Source organism: Tenebrio molitor, chromosome 9 (genome assembly GCF_963966145.1).
Source record: "Tenebrio molitor chromosome 9, icTenMoli1.1, whole genome shotgun sequence".
NCBI lineage: Eukaryota > Metazoa > Arthropoda > Insecta > Coleoptera > Tenebrionidae > Tenebrio > Tenebrio molitor.
Genome location: NC_091054.1, coordinates 2,512,051 through 2,534,656, shown reverse-complemented (window position 1 = coordinate 2,534,656; position 22,606 = coordinate 2,512,051). Strand labels below are relative to the sequence as shown.

Below are 22,606 nucleotides of genomic sequence, written 5' to 3'. Positions count from 1 at the left end.
CTGCTGTAATAGCAAGTTGGCCGGCGTCCGGCATCTCTAGCGAGCTCCTGAAATTTAACATAAATTTCACAGAAATGCCACCATAACTCTTGCCACACAAAAGTCCCTAGATTATTTCATAAGTTTTTTGAGTTTTTATCAAAATAATGCAACACCAAAGTAGAAAAAATATTACCAATATTACACTCGGTTTATAAGACGCACTGTGACACTCGTTCTGTACAATAATATAATACTGCGTTGATATTTCAGTTACTTCTGTCTATGACAAAAAATGACAATAATGGTCGATACGCATTTTTTTTTAAGTTTCGCAAAGTTGCGAAAATGTATTGTTGATTGCATCAAGAATTTGGTCAGGTCAGGCTCAGTATTCCTCGCGAATCACGCTGTGTTTTGCTACAAGAAATAAACATTACAAAACTGGTATAAGCGACTTTATTTACAAATAAAGCAAAATCTTTCGCATCACAATAAATAAAAATGTATTTAATTACATCAATTATCACCAATAAAAATGATCGATTTTGAACATTTTTGACCAATCAACTGTCCAATTGTTTCAAACAAACTCTGGACATTGTACTTCCTTTTGTACTGCTTCAAAAGTACAAGTTTTCTGTTGTACAAAATTTTAGTTTCGTCTAAATCTCTACCGGAACATAGATTTTCGTCGACGGCGGTGTCGTCGTCTTCCAACCTGGAATATTTACTGACTTCGAGTTTCGGTACACACTTTTCGATGGGGATCCAGTGGTAAGTTTCGGGGCAAAGAAGAAACGACGGTGTCAGTTTACCCTTGTACCTCATCTTCGGGCAAGAATGTATGTAGAAACCCATGTAGTAGTTCTCTATGGACGGTACCATCTGATGCAGGCTCCTAGCAAATTCAACTTCACTAAAATAATGACGTGTGAAAGAAATTAGAGGAAGGGAAAGCACCGGAAGTTGTTACCGTAACGACCCGTACGTCCCCAGAGTGAGATCTCTGTAATCAGGATCGTAAAAAAAATACACAGCACTCACACATTTTGGGAGAATGTCGATAACTCCCACCGCTATGAGTTTGTCATCTAGCCAATAGAGTTGGTGGAACGATCCGAATCCCACCTCTGATTCCTTAGTAAACCTTACATGCTAAAATCCAAATGTTTAACTCCAGTCCGCTTTTTGCCACAAACAAGTTTCAAAACAGAGCAAAACATACCTGCAGAGGCGAATCAATTAAGAAATTGACATACTGAATGTCATCACAATCGTCGGGAGTCTCGTTATGCACGGAAATTTGATACTTTGCAAACAAATCGGCAGTTAATCGGAAATGTTTGTGGTTTTCGTGGATTTGTTCTAGAGTGATCTGCGATTAAATCACAAGTTACTACAAGCGAACTTTGACAGTTATTCTTTTACTCTGCTTTCAAACTCGTACTCTCAAACTGATACCTGAAGTGGCGAGTTTACTAGAAATCTTAGAAAACCCTCCATTGTACACTTTTCAGGCGGATCGTTATGAACACACATTTGATATTTTTTGTACAAGGCAAATTCGATTCTTTTCAATTTTTCCCACTCCTTGCCGTGGCGACCCGTATTGATCAACTCAAGCTGAGAAAAGAATAACTATTCTACCAAGAGCCAAGAGCATAAAAATTAAAACAAAAATGTAAGTGTTATCTCAAAAGTATTAAAAAAAAAAATTGGTCAAGCAAGCTTTGGTTTTCTTTTCAAATGTATATGGGGGATTTTAGTTAGTGTGCTTTGAAATTTCCGTCACATGGTATAATACGCACTATAGTAAAAAACGAGTTTCATAAGTGTTTATTTCACAAGTCCAAGACAAATGGAATAAACGCTTTATGTAACAAGTTTTTTTTATACAATTCTTTCTAATTTGCACCTTTTGGAGCCGTTTTTATATCAAACGTAACAATTTTAAAATTCTGGGGAATTTTATGATGGTTGGCAAAAAACAACTGAAACCGCTTCCAGCTATTACGAGTTGCGACACTGTTTTTGGTATCGTAACAGTTTTGTTACGAACGCAAAATAGAAAAACTCACTTTGATAATCACTTTATCTTAGATTAAATCATTAAAGAAAAACCATCACGTCACACTCAAGAACATTTTCATTGTTCAGTTCTAAAAAGAACCGTTTCTTGCAAAAGAAAATAATTCAAATAATGCTTGTTCAGTGAATAAATATTATTACAACGTGATTCACGAATGAGCCTAACGAAATTCGTGATGCAACCAACATTACATTTGCACCGATTATGTGCAATTTTTAGTCACATGGGAGGTGTGTATTGTTGGTTGCATCATAAATTTTGTTAGGCTCATAATTACTTATGAATTAACCTGTATATGGTTTGACACTTCCTGGGCCACTTGACCATATTTTTTTTATTCTACCTTTAATTTATGCTGATTATCTTGTGAGACATCATTCAGGAACTCCTCTACTGTCTTCTGTTCATTATTCTTCACATTAATCTTCTCCAAACTCATCCCACGCTTAAGTAACTTCTCCTTCTTCCTCTCCATCCTGAGGACTTTAGCTTTTTTGCATGGTGGCTTGTTGGGATCTGCTCCAACACCAGTTTTTGGCGTCTCAACACTACTTTTTGCTGCAGGAGCATTTCTAACCTCTGACTTACTTAACACAGCATCTAAAACAAATTGTCAAATCATTGCCACTTGACCTACATCACATAATTACTGTGCTCAGACTGACTAGTACTTTGATTATCTGTGTCTGATACAACTGTTTTATCACTCTCTAACAAGAGATTACTATCATGAAGCTCTTGACTTAAGTGTGCAGGTGCCTCTTTATGGAAAAACTCTGCAATGTTATCAGAATTTTCGGTCGCTACTGGATGATTTTCATTTTTATTTAAAACCCCATCTTTCAGAAACTTGTTAAATTTTTTTACAACCTTCTTCTGCGACTTGGACAATTGGAAATTCAAAACGTTGCACCTGAAAATGTGACAGTTTCATAACCTGTCAAAATGACATAACATAACCTCAAACTCATTTCTACAAATCTATTTAAATTATAATTGACGAAAGTCGTACTTGATTGTGTACATTGGACAACAAATCTCGTTCATGAGGGGTTTGTAGCAATAATTTCCAGACCTCCTCCATCCTCTGTCAATCAAATTTTGGTAGTCTTCAACAGTGAGGGTTTTTGCCCACATTCCTTAAAAAAACGATTCAAGTACGATAAAAACGTTGAATCATGAAGTCATCATTACCATGAGACACGTTTCCCTGTTCGTTTTTGCAATAACCACACAAATGCCTCTCAAGAGTTGAATACCAGTAAACAAAACTTCTGTCCCCCATTTTGATGTTATTTCAACCAACACAATGCTCACTTTATCGTTGTTTGACGACCAACTCTTTGTTATGACTGGGTTTAAACATCACAAGTACGTCTATGACATACAGATCATTATCTTTCTTGAAACCAGTGACGTAACAAAGAGTAGGACGTGGCGACAAGAAAGCGCCGAATTTAAAGTCCAGAATGGTCAATAGGTCGTTTCTGGGAATTGCTAAATAATAATTCAATGAAAATTATGTATTAAGAAATATATTTAATTATTGGAATTATGAAAGACTAGTTATTTAGGCAAATCGGAGACGTTCTCGTTGATAAAGTCAATAAAGTTGCTAACTTTGGTGTATACTGAAGGTGCCCCCTCGGACCCGCAAGGTGTGAATCCCCAAGAGACGATTCCAATGACGGTATCGTCCTGGGCCAGCGGACCACCACTGTCACCAGAACAAGCACCAGTGCCACCAGAAAGAGGTCCAGTGCAAACATTTGACTCTGCAGAAAGTGGATTCTCTTCACCGGGCTCAAGAAGCGCATCTATTGCCGCGCTACAGTCTAAATAAAAGAAACTTTGTGTAAAAATGTGTTGAGCGGTTCTAGTAAGTTACCATCAAGTGAAAGGAGCGGGAGGTCAGCGGTTTGCAATTGGTTGGGCATCTCAGGAAATTCGCTGGTGGAGATTGAGCCCCATCCGGACAAAACCGTGTCTCCGGAAGGCTCAGAATCGGCAGCGGGAAGACTGATGGGTTGCACTCTGTCGTTAAACTCCAAAGGTGTGGCGAGACGGAGGAGGGCGACGTCGTTGGGTCCTACACCACCGTTGAAGTTGGGGTGGACGATCTTGTCGATAACATTAATTTCCTGTTTGTCGGCGTTGTTTTCGTTGAGTCCTGTGATTCCGGCGATTATTTTGTACTCTCCGAGGGCGGGTACTTCGGTTACGCAATGACCGGCGGTGAGGATCCAGGTGGGGGAGATGATGGAGCCTCCGCAGACGTGCTGGTAGAAGCCGAGAAGTCCCCATTGGTAGGAAATTTGGTAGGGGAATTGACCGTCAGCGGCATCTTGGCCGTTGATGATGCGTTCGCGGGGATGGAACAGTCCGATCTTTGGTAGGGTTGCTAGAATGCATTGTAAAGTATCACATCTGACTTTTACGCGACTTTTTTAACTACCCGAAGCAGTGGCCACCAAGAGCGTTACCAACAGAAATGTCTTCATAGTGTAGGACACTTTACAAATGAATTAGTTTGATTCTCTATCGCCTATTTAAAGATTTTCAAATTTATAGTTGTTGCGTGCGTCAGATAATCCCGATTATCTTCAAAGATCTTCTGTGGGCTTCATTGTTTTCAGATTGTAGTACTTGAAGATATCGATGTATTTCAGAGATACGGTTTTCAGGTTTAAATTTTTGTTGTTCCATTTATTCTATTACGCCTGGAAACAGTTTCCTTTGTTTTTCTTAGATAGTGATCCGTTGATCTTATGATGAACGAAGAAAAGGTACTTCAGTCGTCTCACGTGATGGAGACCAAAGTACCGTAAGTTATTACCCAGGAAGCTTGATCTCAATGCTTTCATAATTGCTTCCAAATATATAGTATTATAGTTTTTACTTCTTGTTGTATAACAGTAATTTATTACACTCGTTTTATAAGCCATTTTGTCACACTTGTTTGCGTCATAGCACTTCTCGCTGTGCTCGTCGTGCTCTATAAAAACTATTATACAACAAGAGGTAAAAACGATACTTTTTTTCGGTAAGTTAATCTTTTTGTGCCTGACAAGCGGGAAACGAGGAAAATAGGTCGGTGGGGCTAAAAATAAATCATTTAGTTTTGTAGATATGTCAAAATTTCTTTTTTAACGATGTTTGGGCGATTTTACTTACCGTAGTAAAACAAAAAATATAAATAACATCTATTATTGTCAATTATTTTATTACAATGTCCTGCACAAAAACAATTTGAAAAATTAAGAACTATATACAGCAGAAATTGAAAAACCGACACTATAACCGGAAGGTACAAAAGTACCTGTTTGAAACAAGTTGATACATACGAATTACATAAAATTCATAAAATCAATTTCAATTGAGAATATATCATTTCATCTACAATAAAAGCCACTTAAGCTGCTGCGATTTCCTTCATGCGATTGAGTGCACTTCCCGCTTTGAACCAGCCGATTTGCAGCTCGTTAAGCGAGTGGTTCAGCATGATCTTGTCTACTTTCCCGTCCGCGTGTTTGACCTCGCACTCGACCTGTTTTCCGGGCGACAGATTTGCCAGACCTCTAAGAGCAATCTTATCGGTGGGTTGGATCTTATCGTAATCACTAGGATTCGCGAATGTCAAAGGCAAGAGTCCCTGTTTTTTAAGGTTGGTTTCGTGGATGCGCGCGAAAGATTTCACGATGATGGCGCGTCCTCCCAAGTGTCTGGGTTCGAGTGCGGCGTGCTCCCTGGAGCTCCCCTCGCCGTAGTTGTCGTCGCCGATGGCCACCCACCCCACTTTGTTGGCCTTGTAGTGGCGCGCCACGTCGGGGACGGCACCCCATTCTCCCGTCAGCTGGTTCTTGATCTTGTTCATCTCGCCGTTCTCTGCGTTCGTGGCCCTTCAAAACAACAAAAACGGACGTTTCGCCATGTGATGCACGTCAACTTACCCGATGAACATGTTGTTGGAAATATTATCGAGGTGGCCGCGGTATTTCAACCAGGGTCCCGCAGCCGAGATGTGATCCGTGGTGCACTTCCCTTTCACTTTGATCAAGACGACCAAATTTTCCAAATCTTTGCCGTTCCACTTGTCAAAGGGTTCCAAGAGCTGCAATCTTTGCGACTTGGGACTGACGTCTACTTTGACGGTGCTGCCGTCTGTGACGGGTTCTTCGTACGTGTTCTGTCCGGGATCGAATCCTTTCGTGGGAAGTTCGTCACCGAACGGTGAACTCAGTTTGAATTTCTTTCCGTCGGCTCCGGTCAATTCGTCTTTGGTGGGATCGAAATCCAAACGACCGGCGATACTCAGTGCTGTTACTAATTCTGGGGAAGTCACGAAAGCGTGAGTCGCGGGGTTGGCGTCGTTGCGACCGGTGAAGTTGCGGTTGTAGGATGTTACGATGGTGTTCTTCTCGCCTTTTTTCACGTCTTTGCGGTCCCACTGACCGATGCAAGGGCCACAAGCGTTGGCAAGCACCTGTCAATCGAAAAACATACCCCATGTATTATAAATGTGCACCTAGGAGGCAATGGAAGTGACGGAAAAGTTACAAGCCGTTGACAAATGACAGTAATGACACGAGCCCGAGCGATTAGCCCCCGATTCTAACCTCAAAATGATACGATTTTACTCAAAATTTGTTTATTGTTCATAAATTCCACGGAAAATACAAATTAATTGTTCAGACTGGACAACATGGCTGGCAACCATAACAAAACAAAACACTAGATGCGGGCCTTTAGCCGGGGTTACCAAAATAAAATCAGCTTTCCAAAGACGCCTAACATGCACATTTATAATGAATTATGCACGACTTGCGGTATTATAACCGGCCTGTTCATTTCATTAAAAATGCATTATGAAAATGTTTCCGAGAAAAAGCCAATTTCCGCCGCGTTACAAAACGGCCGCTTCTCGCTTAAATAATAATCAATGCGCGATGTAACGAAGACCAATAACAGCACTAAACACAAAAACAACGAACAATAAGGAAAAGATTCACGAATTTAACTTCAAAGCAACAAAAACGAAAGAGTTTTTTCACTTCAAATTCGAAATGTCATTGGAACAAGAAACATTTTCAGTGACAAAAACTTAATACGAATAATATCCCCAAAAAGCGCCCGTGCGCTAGCGCTCTGCGGGGATGACTCAAACTACACTTTTCAACAGAAAAGACGAAATTTTAATTTACAGTGAACGATGTGGTGAAGCTTTATTTTTGTTTATTAACGCTTTACGTATGTTTCAGCGATTCCGATTTTTAATCAGTAGTACACTTTGGACTTCCATGTGTTAATAAAATGACACAGTGGTCTCTTTTTTATCATCAGACGGCATTATCGTTTCGACTACGTAATTGATTCTTTTGGCGACCCAAATTTCAAGGTCCTTCCGTTTGGCCACGCATTATCCAATAACGTAAACAACACTTTGATCAGAATGAACGGGGCTATTTTTAACGCTTTGTCCGATGGAATCGCTCTACTCACCGTGCCCCCAAAATCTCTCAAAATTTGCGCAATCCCATCCCTCTCGATCGTAGCCCTGATTTGTTCCGAGCCTGGCGTGACGTTGAACGGAATCTTCGACTTCAATCCGTGCTGCATCGCTTCCTTCACGATGCTCGCACAGCGACCCATGTCTTCGTAGGAGCTGTTCGTGCAAGATCCGATCAAGCCGACTCTGATGTCGTTGGGCCACCCGTTCTTCTTAGCTGCGGCTCCCAATTTGCTGATCGGATTGGCCAAGTCGGGTGTGAAAGGTCCGTTGACGTGCGGTTCCAGAGTGTCGAGGTTGATCTCGATCACTTGGTCGTATTTGGCCCCTTCGTCCGAGTTCAACAGTACAGATTCGACCTTGTCGGCTTCGCCGGCGATTGCTGCACGTTTGGTGGCGTTGAGGTAGTCGCGCATGCGACTGTTGTAGGGAAAGATTGAAGTGGTGGCGCCGATCTCGGCACCCATGTTGCAGATCGTGCCCATTCCGGTGCAGGAGATGGAATTGACGCCGGGGCCGAAGTATTCGACGATGGCGCCGGTGCCGCCTTTGACGGTCAGGATGTCGGCCACCTTCAAGATGACGTCTTTGGGGGAAGTCCAGCCTTTCAGTTTACCTAAAGTGACATGGTTTCATGACCAAATGAGAAAAGAAAGTGTAAGTTTGAAAATGAAAATAGAAAAGGGAAAGGACAAATAATTATAAGACAAAAATTAAATCGTTAACATTCTAAGAAAAAATAAGATACAAAGAAATGGGAAAATAAAAAAAAGCAGGTAAAATATAAAATAAATTTGTAAAAAAATTAGCTACGTCACTCCTGGATAAGTGAGCTATCCAAACGTGAAAGTACCATCGAAATCGGTTGAGTTTTTAAGGCTACTGAGGTGCACTAACATAGAAAAAAACACACATTACATCCAAGCACATTACCTTTCTTTCTTCGGTAGTTAGGTAAAAATAGAGAGTGAAGATAAAAAACAAATTGAATAAAGAATTTGCGACAAAAAAGCACAGTGAAGGCAAGGTTATTTGAGGACGAGAATATTGAAGACGGTGTAAGTAAAAATGCAGACTTTCGGCGAAAGAAGAAAGAGTGTGCTGCATTGTGGTAGAAATGAACGAATGAATCGAAAACAATACATAAAAAATTAGATGGTATAGAAAAAAGGAGAGATAGGACATGTAAAAGAAAAATGTAATTGGAAAGGCGAAAGAATAAAGTTCTTTTTTTTTCAAAACGTTGTCATGTTGGTATGAGCAACTAGTTATTTAGGTTGGTAACGTAAAATGTCAATTCGTCAATTGTATGTCAGCCACTTTGATGTGAAAGCGCTTGCGCTACTTAATTTAAAATAAAAAATAAAATAAGTTTCCGAAAACAAGGATCTGGACAGCTTTGTTTCTTGTTTTTGGTATAAAATTTGCTTACACTTGAAACTTTTCAGACATTTGAAAATTAATAATTATTGATATAACCTCAAACCTGATCAAGGGAGATTTACAAGGAACAAAATAGCTAAAGACAATCCAAACTTTATTTAAAGAAAGACGGTGAGAAATAAGGGTCACGAATGAAATAAATAGAACAGAGAAATTTTTTCTTTGAAAAGAAAAATGAAAGCAAAAGAAACAAAAAAAAAAGACGTCAGTTTTTCATTTTTGTTACGTTCTGATCTTTCTACTTACCAGTTAATTTAACTCCGATCACTTGCGGACACTTCAATTCCCAGGGAATACTAGCCATAACGTCGACAGCATCGGCGCCGCCAACTCCGATGCAGAGACCGCCCAAACCGCCCCCGTTCGGTGTATGGGAGTCGGTACCGATCATGAGAAGACCCGGGAAGGCGTAGTTTTCCAAAATGATCTGATGGATGATACCTGAAATGTTTTCGATTTTCCAAAATTGGACGAGTAAGCTTCGAGAAGCTTGTACCTGAGCCGGGTTTCCAAAATCCTACGCCATACTTGTTACCGGCGCTGCTCAAGAATTTGTAAACTTCTTGGTTGAGATCTATGGCGCGAGCTAAATCTTTAACGCCGCCTGTTTGGGCTTCGATCAAGTGATCGCAGTGGATCGTGCTGGGTACGGCGACTCTTTTCAGACCGCTCGAGATGAATTGTAACATTGCCATTTGTGCGGTGGCGTCTTGCATGGCCACGCGGTCAGGTCGTAGTCTCAAGTAGGACGTTCCGCGTTGGATATCCTGCGAATATCGTTACAGGAACAAATTTTAAAATTGAAAAATAAATCAAATCATTTATCATCAGTTCATAAAATATCTTCCTTTACGTAAAGTACAGAACAAAATAAATCCTGAAATTGCATGTTTTGCAAAGCTACTGTTGATTTTTTCATCATTGTGGTTTGCGCTACATAATTATGAATTCTAATGTTCTAATAAAATGATCTTTGAAAATAAGGCGTATTTTTTTTTTATTAAGTCACGGTTCTATAAAAGCGAATGACTAAACAAGTAATAAAAAAGATAAGGTTTTGATTTATTTACAATAAAGCAAAACGTCCGCAATTTGATGGGTTAAGTATCGTATGTGAAATTATCACCAATTCTTTTATTAATGGAGATACATTTTATTCCAAATTAGTTGTTGACAATTTTACTACGATAAAAGCCCAGCATTTTTTAGTGTGATGTCACTTTTATTATTCTATAAAAAATGTGAACTGTCAATTCTTAATACCTGTAACTTTTTCTTCAAAATAAAGTTCATTCTCGTTGGATTTTCTCGTCAAGGTCAAATTATTTAATTTTTGGCAGTGTGATTTTTACTTCAATCATATTTTAGCAGTGTAGGGGCTGATAAAGTAACGATGTCATGCGTAGACTGTACAGGTTAGGTCGCGATAGGCATTTTTCAGTTCTTGGCTACATCTAATTAACGCAATTTTCAAATTAGCTGTTAATAAAACCTCCTTTTTTCTTTTTGCCATGGTTAAATTAACCAGGAATAGAATTTTATGAAAAAATCTGACTTTATTTCACACGTCAAACTAACAATCAAAATCAAATCAAACATGATAATGTGAAAATTACTAGGAAAGGAGGCGCCTTTTATAATGTTGGAATCGCTTCTGTACTTGGTGTAAATGCTTTACCTTTAGAAATATGTAATTATGTACTAAATTTTGTAATTTACGATAGAATATTTTTATCCACTATAATATCAAATTATTATTTCTTTAAATTTATGTTGGCAGTAAAAGTGACATCGGCTTTTACATTTGACAGTTTAATGTTATATTAGTAATGTCATTTTAACAAATACAAAAATTCGAAAATTTAATTTAATAGTTTGTCACAGACCAACTTCTTATCAGATTTATGTTAAATTATTTTTGGCTAGTGCAACTGTTTTCGTTCAAGAAAATCGTAGGCGTTCAATTTCTTTCAAGTGGCAACAAAAAACATACTCTTTTTACTCCACAATTACTGTGGGCGGTATTTAAAAACCCACAAAATGGAGCTGCATTAATAATAACATTTTCCACAAGTGAGGAAATCTACTAATAGATATTAAGTATCTACAATTTTCTAAAAGTAACAGTTGTTAATCCCATTAAGGAGCGTAAAAATGTTTTAATGCCAAAATAAATAATTCGTGGAACCTGAAATATTCCTCTACGCTTAATAAGCAAAAGTACTAATTCCTCTGATAGCGTAGAGATTAATTGGTGCGATAACATTGTGGAGGGACAAAAACTATCACCTCAATGTCACGAAAGTCATTACCTAACCTCACTTTTTTGATCGATTATGTAACCCAATGCAACGCATAAACGCAGTTTAATGCAACAGTTCTGCATTTTCTGAAATAATGATTAATAAAATAATTATTTACAAATACCAAGCGGAAAAGTTGGGGTTATCAGTTCGCGCGTAATCAAAAGGTCATAACCTCCAAAATCGGCATCGTAAAGTGGGTCAATTACCTGAGTTTCAGGTTCGTACAAGTGCGAATAGAGCACTTTTTCGGAGAGAGTTAGCGGCCTGTTGAGCCTCTTTTTCACTATCTCCAGATTTTTGACTAGTTTGTCATATGGCAGTCCATCTTTGTCGAACTTGCTCATGGCCACTTTGGAAGCGGCGGCTGCCAGCGGTGAGACGTGGAAACATCTTATTTGGATTTCGGTCAGCAAAACACTGCTGGCCTTGCCCCCCTGTAACAATTGAAAAATCTGTTACTTACCTAGACTTTGCTTTAATCGACTGAAAATTTTTTCAATTGGTGAACTTTGGACGTTACTATTTTAAATAGGAAAAAATATCGGTACGTGGGTTTTTTTGGGGGCCAAATATTTTTTCCACGTGACCAATCGACGAAGACGTTATGCATTCACAATGATAAAAATAATCCATCTGGCATTGATTGGCTGTAAGGACTTTTTTGGACAAAATTAAAAAAATTGACTTACTTGGCGATGCAAAACTCGCATACAGTGCGCCATGGTTGCAAAAGGGCCTTAATGCAGTTGAAAATGATGTATTATTGTTAAGTACACTCTTACGTGTGTACCCTAAATTTGATCTTCTCAGTTGTCGGCTCTAATGCGCACGCATTCACTAATTCTATTCCAATAATAACTTGTTTTCAAATTGCGGCTTCCTATCGCGTATTTTCTAAAAAAATACAAATTTATCGACATCTCCGGGTTGTTTTTACAAAATACTTACGTCGTGTCCTCGTGTCTGACACGGCGACTGAAGTTTACTTGTAATTAGTTGCAAAATTGATAAGTCGGCAACCAACAATACACTACGAGTGGCCCAACAATGTCATTGTAAAACGTAATCTTATTTACATTTGAGAGACTATTTTTACATTTTTAAATAAAACATATAATTATCTAAATGACTTACGTACATATTACTTACAATGCGTTGATAAAGACGTAATAAATAAATCATAAATAAAAAAGTAGCAACAATAACAATTAAGCAATTTTTTTCATCTCTGATCTGTTGCAAAACAGGCAAATGGTCTGGGAAGTGGAATTTATTTCGAAAGTCTTGACAACACACGACGTCATTGTGATCGTTGCCAAAAGTTGAAGACATTTGAAAATAAATTCGTTAATTAATTAATTAATTAATTAACTTTCACGAGGGAAATTCTTTAAAGCATGTTAAAAGACTAGGTACTAAGTTTACTTGTTCAGGACAAAACGATTTTTAAGTGTATAATCAATAGATTTTATAATTATTAGAATGAGTCATAATCATAATTAAACGAATTACTTATACTTAAAACATCCATGTTTTTATTTTCCCAGCTGAAAGTATTATTAAAAATGTATATGAGAGAAATTTGGTTTTAAAGGATTACACCTACAAATTTACATGATAAGCTGATATACAGGTGTAACATTGCCCGACGGAACTGAAAATGCAACCCATAATACATTTGAGAGTTAATTTGGACAATATCCACATTTGTACAAAAAAGTACAATTTCCGCTTTCATTACAAAAAAAAAATCAGCATCTTATGTAATTTGCATCTAATAATACCTCTCATTTGATGCAGATGAACTCATTAATTAAATTTTTGTCATATGAAACTCTTATTTTGATCTTGGCAAACTTTCCCATATTAAATTACCCTGAATTATACAACGCTTCCATTACATGGATTTTTTTTATTGTAAAATGCTTATAACGGAATGATTTAATGTTATAAAGCAAGTGCTTAGTATTTTACAGAGTGAATTTCGTAACATTCTGTACTCACAGTGATTTAGCAATATTTGTCCTAATATCCAGATATGTCTAGAAGTAAAAAAAAACATTTAATTTAGGTACAAATTATAATTTTTTGAAGCACGAACCGTGGAAAATCAATACAAAAACTTGTACAGACTCGTCTATATACCGGGTGATCAAAAAGGACTGTTTAAGTTGGCAATACAATTAAGATCATTTTGTTATTCGACTGTTTGCAATATTGCAACCGGATACGTCTTTTGACAGCTAGGTACAGGTGCAGTAGGTACTATCAACTCAAACAGTCCTTTCTGAATACGCTGTAGTTTTTTTTCGATACTGTCAGAATTTCTGAATTTTCTCCTATGTGAACGGATTTTGATAAATGTCACAACTTGTCAAAACGAAACAAAAAGATTTTAAGCAATTTGGAGCCTTTGAGGGGCTCGTCGAACAAAAAAACGTTGTATTCACCTCGTTCGTGTGTAAATTGGGGTTTTTTTGGCATGAGTGGGCCCACGAGTGCCAAAAAAGTCCAATTTACACAAGAACTCGTTAAAGAAATTACTATTATTTGTCCGGAAATGGGAGCGACTGAGTGTGAGAATTAATGATATTATAATTTTTACATCAATTAATTTAACAGTTCATTTAATAATAACTTAATTGATGATGTAAAATATTTATAATTGCCTATTCGCATTTTTATTTTATGTTTTTACATATTAATTGATAATTTACTATTAATTAATTAAAACAAGACGACTATGTTGGTTTCTAAATTTTACACTTTTTCCAGATATGTAATTTTATTGTAATAATGTGCCATAATAAAATGTGATTAAATTAACAACACCTTATTTTCTTAGCATCAAGAATGTTAACACAAAGTGAATAAAAATGTGTTGACATCAGCAATAGGAGGAAAATTTGCAATTAATAAATTTATAAATAAAAACGATCACAATAAATGAATGTTTTAATAATCATGATATGAATATTAATTTTTTGACCTTAACTACGCAAACTGGAAAATAAATATGAAAAAATTACAAAGTCTAATAAAATAATATTATTATAATCAAAATACGAAAACAAGTTGTATTAAACCTACTTATACTGCAATATTCTATCAACAATAATATCTTCACATCAGATATAAAACTGATGTGATCCATTTTGAGGAAACACATTTTTAATTCATTTGATTATATAATTTGTTTAGGCGTCCTTAATGCAAATATAATTTTACCTTCTCAAAATCGTACGAAAAGTAAGTATTTTTCGGCCGCTGAACCGAGGCGCCATCTGTTGCTCTGTTCAGTAAGTTAACAACGAAACCGACAAAACCGATAATTGTCCTGTTACCATAAACTATGTAAATAGTAAATTTCTCGTTTTGTTGGAAAGCTGATGAAAATTACTATTAAAAAAAAACATCCCTGTATCCCTAAGGGTGTCTGGCCAGAAAAAACGCGAAAATTCCATAAGTAGCTAAATTAAATAATGACCAAAATGAGTAGATACATTTGTGTAAATTTATTACTTTTTTATCTACATATTGAATTTTTTCCTTAATCTTAGAGATCCCTTGCAAAATCCTCACACAAATCTTGTTGATACTCAATGCAACGAGGAGTTGCACTCTTATTAAATAGTTATTTACATTACATATGCTGTAGGCTACATTTTACAGCGCGAGGTTTTTAAAAAGATTGAAACACGACCGCGCAGCGGGAGTGTTTTAACAAAAACCGAGCGATGTAAAATGCCTACCGCATTAGTAATGTATTAATCTTTTTAGCCGGCGACCCATTAATTACTTGTTTTCTCAAATTTGAAATTTGTGTTAACCAATAATTTTGCAAAACCTGTCAAAGGCTGACATTTAATTAATGAAATGGCAGAAAGTTATCTCTTATACCGATAACTGACACGCTTACGATTTATACCACAAGATAGCGCCATCAGACTTTAGAAGAAAATAATTAATTTCTGTTCATTTTTGAAAACTGAGCGGATTAATGGTAGCGGTCTTAGTATAAATAGACTTTACTTATGATACGCGAAACATTTTTTTGGAGGTTCCAGAAAGCTTAAAATTCTCTTGTTATTTTACACACTCCGTGCGGTAAAATGACTGATTAGTGTGTAAAAATCAAGATACCCTAGCTGTTCAAAATGTGTAGGTACTTATCGTTTATGCGTGGACCGTTGTAGATACAAGCATTGTCTTACAAGGTATCTCTTCCCATCTACTTCAGTTCTTGATTTACGCTTACCCGTGAAATGTGGAGGTTAAAGTGTAAAAAAAATCAAAACACCACACCCAGAAAACAAACAATGACCTAATTTTTTGAGCGAACGCACAATTAGATACGATCTGTCTTTACCGAACGCCAATCAATTTGGGCGTCCATAACTTTGAATATTTTATCAAAAATATCTAAGCTATTGTTTAGAATTAAAATGCTCTTGCAAAATCATCCATTATCGTCAATTAACAACCGAGAAGTGCTTATTATTTGGCAGTTTTATTATGGTAAGTCCCGAGGGAATGTCGACATTCTGTCCACCCTTCCTGGTATTTTCGTTTTTTTTTTTGGACGAAATGTGAACAGTCGTGACCTTAGATTCAGATTAGAAATGACTAGTGATTCACCCGTCTGAAAAAGAGCTGAGTAAATGCCAATATTGCAAGGTCGTTCAGGTGGCATTCAACTTCAAATCAGTACTAGATCATATTTTGTTTATCCATTACATAATTGCGTGCTCGTTGTAGATTGGAGGATCTACACAAAAAACGTGGCGCTAACCTTTACCGCTTAATTGTCGACAAGATCTTACACGTGAAATTTGAATCGTTATCAAATTATTCAATGCCGATTTCAATTCTTTAAGCTCGAGTAAATCCGCCACTGGGCTTGGTAACATGGGGGCTGTATCCTTGGTGATTAGACACAATAGCCATTTCACACCAAAACAATGACACGGAATGTGGTAACCTTTATAAATCAATTTGGTAACCGATTTGTTGCCAGATAGCTGCCTAGTGAGTGATCTATATATTGTCTATACTATTTTGCAAAACTGACCCACTTTAATAAATAATCTATTTCAGTCAAAAATCGACTCCCACAACTCCGGGAGAGAGTTATTGATGAAGGCTCAGCTTTCGCTGAAGGCCTCATAAAATCATTATTCTTTTAATTTGACTAAATTATACGAAACCTCGAGTTTTGGTGCGTTTTTCTAAAGGACAGGGGCGCACTAATTAAACGTGTTTTAACAAAATGTATCAAATTCTTTCGACCACGCCCACAACATTTCCATTAGAGATTGTGCATTATTGCATCGGCTTATTCGGTCACTCTCGATACGTTAATTAGACGATTTTTTCAGAAATTACGCTAACACGAGTGTTCCATAATGGTCAATATACCTAATCTGATAAGTTTTACGGTCGAGTGAAGCTGGTTTGGAGTTTGATTTAAATTAAGTGGAAGTAGCCCAATTTTTTGTGTTGTAATTTATTAAACGCACTTTGTTTGAACAAATTGGTTCATAGTTTCACACAATAAAAAAATAATGAAGTAAATTACTAGTTTTTTTTTAGGTTATGTCGATATTTGGTGTGTAATTATGGCAGTAATTTACTTGCATCGGCTGCAACCTAGAAAAATACAAGGCTGCACCAAGAGGGGGCTAATGTTTGTTGTACTTATTTAATATTTCATTCTAGTAAAAAAGACTTGTTTATGATTTTTTAAACTCACTAATTTTAAAATGACATTTCGCAAACTCAATAGTTAACCGCGACCGTACCTATATTTCGCGCACTAGTGCTTCAAAATCATCTAAAAAGCATTGGCCTTTTTGAGTAGGTATTCTGAAAATAATTGGACTTGATAATAATAAAATCTGGTTTACAAAACGTCATTTCTCCTATTTGGATGTTGAAAATTTCGAAAGAATGAAAATAAATCGCTATTAATTCGATTGACATAAAGTCACTCTATCTCTGAGAGATAAAGTGACTTTAGATTGACACTTGGGAAAGCGCCATCTATTCACTAAATTAGAAACTATTGGGCAATAATTTAAAAATGCTAATGTTCCCTTCAAAAAATATTGTACAAACCTCGATGCGAGAAGACGTTTCGGCACATTCGAAAAAATGAAGCATGCGCTCCTTCGTAGCCTGTGCCTCAAATAATGCGCTCATGTGCGAAAAATGTCTTCTCGCACTCGGTTCGTAAATAACTATTCCATAGTTCCTTCTCTGTTCTTATTTCCTTGATCTTTCACTCCTCTCTCTCTTCCCTGCTTCTTCTCTCTACATTTCTCTCTGTATCTTCCTTTTGCTCTTCTCTGCTTCTTCTTCTCTCTCTCTCTACCTTCTTTTTGCTTCTAGAAGGCCATTTCTGTTAATTTTGGTCCTCTTCCATTCTCTTAACGCCTTTACTGTTTCCTTCTTCAATTGTTCACATTCTTTGTTCCACCACCAATTTTCCTTCCTTGTTCTTTTTACTCCCTTGACTATTATGTACTTCCTTTCTTGTCTTTGCTTTTTGAATTACTTCTTTCAATTCTCTATCTCCTATTCTCCACTTCTTGTTCTTCAAATCTGGCTATTTCTAGTCCCCTCCTATTCTCTTCACTCCTTGGTCATCCCATATTTTCATTGTCACCTTCTTCTGCTCCCCCTTTGTTCTTCCTTTTCTCTTTTCTTCTACCAGGAGATGGTCGAACTCTATTCTTGCCCATGCTTTACTATTCCGTAATCTATCACTCTTTCCCTTCTGCTATCTACATAGGTCCACTCCCACTCTTCGTCCCCTTGTTTGTTTCCATTCAGCACTTCCCATGCATGTTCTTCAATCTATTCCATCAGTCTCCTCACCTCTGCATTTTCCACCATGTCTTTGGATTTTCTTTTCCCATCTCCTTCTCCTCTCTCCCCAATTTCTTGCTCCTCTGTCTCCTATTCTCCCGTTGAAGTCTCCTCCCAAGATCTTACATTCTTCTCTGTTTTCTTTTATTGTATCTTCGACACCTCTTATTGTTGTCTTCATCTCTTTGCTGTATATAGTCATTATTTTCACCACGTATTGCCTATATGTATATATGTTTCTTTCCATACATCCTTCTTCTTCTCCCTTTTCTTTAATCCCTAATTTCACCCACGTTATTATTTTCCGCAGCTCTTCCTTTCTTCTTTTCCCGTTTTGGCCCTTGACATTCCTATTTTTGGAATTGTTATTTTTATTTTAGATAAAACCGTAATCAGGAATCCGAAAGCTCGTAGGGCAAATAAAGCATTACCTATTAAAAATAGTAAAAAGATTTGTATGAGTAGTTTACAAATCATAATAGTTATAAAAAATAAATAAATAATAAAATTTTATTTTTGTATATCAAGGATGCGAAATCGTACTTTGACAAACCGAGAGGAAAATTGTCGCCAAGGCCGCTTTGCGGCCGAGGCAAACAATCTCGAGATCGTCAAATAACTTTTCTTTGCAAAAATTTACAATTATTACCCGTTAGATGGACACGCATTTGAGTTTCTTAATTATAAAAAAATGGAATTTGACTGTGTGAGACCATAACCAAAAATAAAAATAGCAAATTCCAAATTAATTCTTTAGCAATGTATTCCTTTATGTTGTCATCGCATTATCAACACCTTGGGCGAGATATAAATTTCGAACAAAATCTTGATTTTTTACACTTTCTAACGTCGTATTTAAATACGATTACTCCATACCTTCCCTTTCTACGTGAAAACGGGAGACTTGCAGGTAATATTTTCTCATTTTGTAATTCAAACTCCATTAAAAACGTCATTGTGTCCCACTTGTGTAATTTACACGTCCACCTGGTGTGTTTACAATTAGTCCAACTCTATTAACCACGTTTTTAATGAAAATGCCATTTAACAAATTACCCTTTCGAACATTACTACCGAAAAAAAATGTAAACAATATTTTTAATTACCGGTTGTTGTTAACGTCAATCAAAAAATTAGAATAGTGGTTCCGTTGCACAACTGGCTTTCCTTTGTGATTGTCGTATCGTCCTTGCTTTATTGAGAGATCAACTGTCAATTAATAATTAAATAATTAACGCTAATTTTCAATTTTTGGAGCGCTTTGTAAGTAATGCTAATATCTTTCTACGTGGGAGACTGTCTGGACGCGTGCTAAAAATAAGTCTGTATCGGGTAAAACCTTTCACTTAAAATGCATATTACACAAGAAGCGATTAGAAAAAACAATCACAATAATTTATTGGGTTTGAACAATGCTGCTCTAGATTTCTGATCAATAATTCATTAATACAGATGTCGACTGGTCGAGCCGACCATGTTACAAGACAATGTAATTACTATCGCTTATCTTCGGTTGGCGATTGATTTTATTAATTCCTTACATAAATCGTGACTTGAGGCGATTTAATTGCTGTATCTGCCAAAAACTATCGGAGAAATTACATTAATCCGATCCGATGTAGGTGTTAGATAGTGAAGGTGGAAGATTTAAAGCGTTTTAGAACTTTTAGAGATCTTAAACTTGTAGAAACGTCGTTCAATTAATTCTTGAATTAACTCGTCACCAATCTTTATGTGTTTCTAAAATCAAAATATGTTAATAAAAAACCTTTTTAGAAATAGTCCAAAATAGACATTTATTTTTTGAACTACAATTTTTTTTAATTGCTTTTAGTCTTCTACTTTGTCAAACAACCTCGTAGGTAAAATTTCGGCACATTTTAAAAATACACCCTGTATATCATTTTATTTTTTGACATAGAATTTTTTAAATATTTTTTCCGAGTTCTACATGAAGCTCGTGATTAAAATTTCTGCACGCATTTCAAAAACACCCTGTATACATCATCCCTCAAGTATAAGGCATTTCACGAGTGTTAATGAGCCTGGCAAAATCGAAAATGCAACCCACAATACATTTGCAAAGTTAACGTGGCTATTTTAAATTTAATTTAATTTAATTTAAATATCTCATTGTTTTAAAATGAAATTATGATGATTAAAAGCAAATATTTTGGTAGAAAGACACTCCAAAAATTCAAAATTCATTGATTTGTATCATGTTAGTTCTAACAATGCGACGTAATATGAAGAATACACAGTTGTAATAAAATTAGGCGCACTTGAGAACAGATGAATGATACTACGTAGTAATGATGAGAAAGGAAGCAAGATTTAGAAGAAGTTTTAAATACAAAACGTGGAAACGTTGAACGAGTGAAAAAACCCCAAAAATACAAGATTTAAATTGTGTTATCTAAATTACACAATGCTAATTCAAATTCAGCTAATTATTATTTTAATAAACTTGTTCTAATACAAAGTGACTCATTATAATAATGAAATGCCACTTCCTAGTACTTCATGGTCTTAATTTGAAATTAATGATTGTTCTTAATTAAAAACCATGTAAAAAACAAGCCAGGATATGGTAGAAATTAATAAAGAAGAAAAATCTCGTCGTCTGCAAACCGTAGACTGACTAATTTCATGCCCAAGTGGGCACCAGTCATGCGTGAAGACGCGGCGGTCAAGTGCAACCTAATTGATTCCACCCATCCACTTCTTGTGCAAAGATCGTTACGCAACAGTCCATCATCTAGGGCTCAATTTGTTGCGACCTCTCTAGTGACGCGCATACATCATGAAATAATCGAAGGTGATTCGATCTAGTTTTCAATTTTCGAGCGACTCCAGTCTGACTCTTTGTTTAGGCCAAGGACCCCACGTACGTACTCCTACTCCCATCCGAATGCGGCACTCAAATAATACCACCGATAGTGCAACTGGAGGATGTGGTGAGAGTCGAGGTCTCTGGGGCACCCCTAGTGACGGGCGCAAAATGTGGCGCAATGTCACTCTATTGTTGTTGCAGTTTGGATGGTGTCGTTTTCAAAGAGCTGGTCCTGCTGCCGCGGTTGCGGTTTTAATTTAGGTGTTGGCCAACTGTTTCAAACGGGAACTGTCAATTGAAAAATCATTATCTTAATGGGATTGACGGATTTGGAAAGTGAGCAAGCTGTGGAGAGTCGTTACAAAATTAATGCGTATTTACTAATCATGTGGATCGCAATACATTTGTATTGTATGTTGAAAGCTCTTCCATAAGGGGAAGTCCTTAAGATATATCAGAATCTACGCAAATTTCCAAGTTTAACTGTCAATAACTCCATGACCGGAGGGTTTACACTAAATTGGTACTAGAGTTTTTTTGCTTCTATTTCATCATAGAATCACGTGATGTAAATATTATGTGCCATTTTTAGTACACCCTGTATAATAAAAAAAATGTCTCTCTTAAAATGTAATAACAAGATATTACCCGTGAAGTCCCATTTATTTGAAAAACGACCTCCAAAAAAATAAAAAGTGAAACGACTCGTATTAATTTTCATTTCACAACAATTTTAGTAAAACAAGTCAGATAACAAATGTCTTTGCGTGCGACATTTTGACATTTGATGTTGAGTGATAAATGTAATGATTGACAAGATCCTGTTGCATTAAATGTCAACCGATGGAGATTATCCTGGGAGATCCAAAATAGTCCTGTGAGGCATTCCACAACGCATTTCCATTTATGTAAATGCGGAGAGAAATGAAAATAAATTAAATAAGAATATGAAAGCCGGCGTCTTATACAATATTTGTTTCATAATACATATAGTGTGTCCGACCCAGCCCAACATCCTTTAATGATTGACGGGTAACGAGCAAGCAGTGAATTTGTCTAATAGGCGATAAATTTATTTGAAAAATCACACAACAGTTTTGTGATCGATAATGTGCAATTAAGATCAGGGACAGTTTCACTTACTGTCTGATCTTGTTAAGTACAAAATGTAGAATTTGCATAGTGGAGGATAATACTTGTCGATATTGGTAAATGAAAGTACAATTAATTGTCCGATACGACATGCCAATGTGTTAAATAATCTGATTTAAATTGTTAATTCTCGTAAAGATTATGCAATTAAGGAGATTTCGGCTTGTCCATGTATGTTACAACATTCCACGAATTCGTGGTACTCGAATTCTTGGCCATTATAGTCGCTCGTATTAATTAACAAGTGCTGAATGGCACATTTCCTATTTAAATTACCAATTTATCTAACAATAATTGCGCTTAATAACTATGATTTTATTGTGCCAGTCAGGCTAGGTGGATTTAGGACAGTCGGTGCGTTTCAAATTAAAGAATTAAATATGCAAAGCACCTTCACGTTTTGTTCTCTCTTAAATCACTCAATT

The 22,606-nt window shown here is 36.5% G+C and overlaps 3 protein-coding genes across 4 annotated transcripts; all 3 read right to left on the bottom strand.

Annotated features, from left to right (window-relative positions):
- Positions 1–422: 422 nt before the first annotated feature.
- Positions 423–3,498, bottom strand: Ate1 (arginyltransferase 1). 2 transcript variants are annotated; one of them, XM_069058127.1, is made up of 7 exons: positions 3,266–3,498; positions 3,084–3,210; positions 2,722–2,984; positions 2,415–2,671; positions 1,208–1,357; positions 956–1,137; positions 423–898 (listed from the first exon to the last, which is right to left on the bottom strand). In XM_069058127.1, the coding sequence occupies exons 1-7, from the start codon at positions 3,354–3,356 to the stop codon at positions 499–501; spliced, it is 1,470 nt and encodes a 489-aa protein (XP_068914228.1). In that variant the 5' UTR covers positions 3,357–3,498; the 3' UTR covers positions 423–498. The 2 variants fall into 2 exon arrangements, with proteins under 2 accessions (XP_068914228.1, XP_068914227.1); XM_069058126.1 differs by lacking the exon at positions 1,208–1,357 and adding an exon at positions 1,444–1,605 and having other exon boundaries at positions 3,266–3,497.
- Positions 3,499–3,590: 92 nt separating this feature from the next.
- Positions 3,591–4,686, bottom strand: LOC138138292 (trypsin-1-like). Its single transcript, XM_069058128.1, has 3 exons — positions 4,527–4,686; positions 3,960–4,472; positions 3,591–3,906 (listed from the first exon to the last, which is right to left on the bottom strand). The coding sequence occupies exons 1-3, from the start codon at positions 4,570–4,572 to the stop codon at positions 3,638–3,640; spliced, it is 828 nt and encodes a 275-aa protein (XP_068914229.1). The 5' UTR covers positions 4,573–4,686; the 3' UTR covers positions 3,591–3,637.
- A 576-nt stretch (positions 4,687–5,262) lies between these two features.
- On the bottom strand, positions 5,263–12,418 carry LOC138138289 (probable aconitate hydratase, mitochondrial). Its single transcript, XM_069058124.1, has 8 exons — positions 12,275–12,418; positions 12,016–12,220; positions 11,533–11,760; positions 9,517–9,787; positions 9,267–9,461; positions 7,571–8,193; positions 6,022–6,554; positions 5,263–5,970 (listed from the first exon to the last, which is right to left on the bottom strand). The coding sequence occupies exons 2-8, from the start codon at positions 12,046–12,048 to the stop codon at positions 5,484–5,486; spliced, it is 2,370 nt and encodes a 789-aa protein (XP_068914225.1). The 5' UTR covers positions 12,049–12,220; positions 12,275–12,418; the 3' UTR covers positions 5,263–5,483.
- Between the last annotated feature and the right edge of the window lie 10,188 nt (positions 12,419–22,606).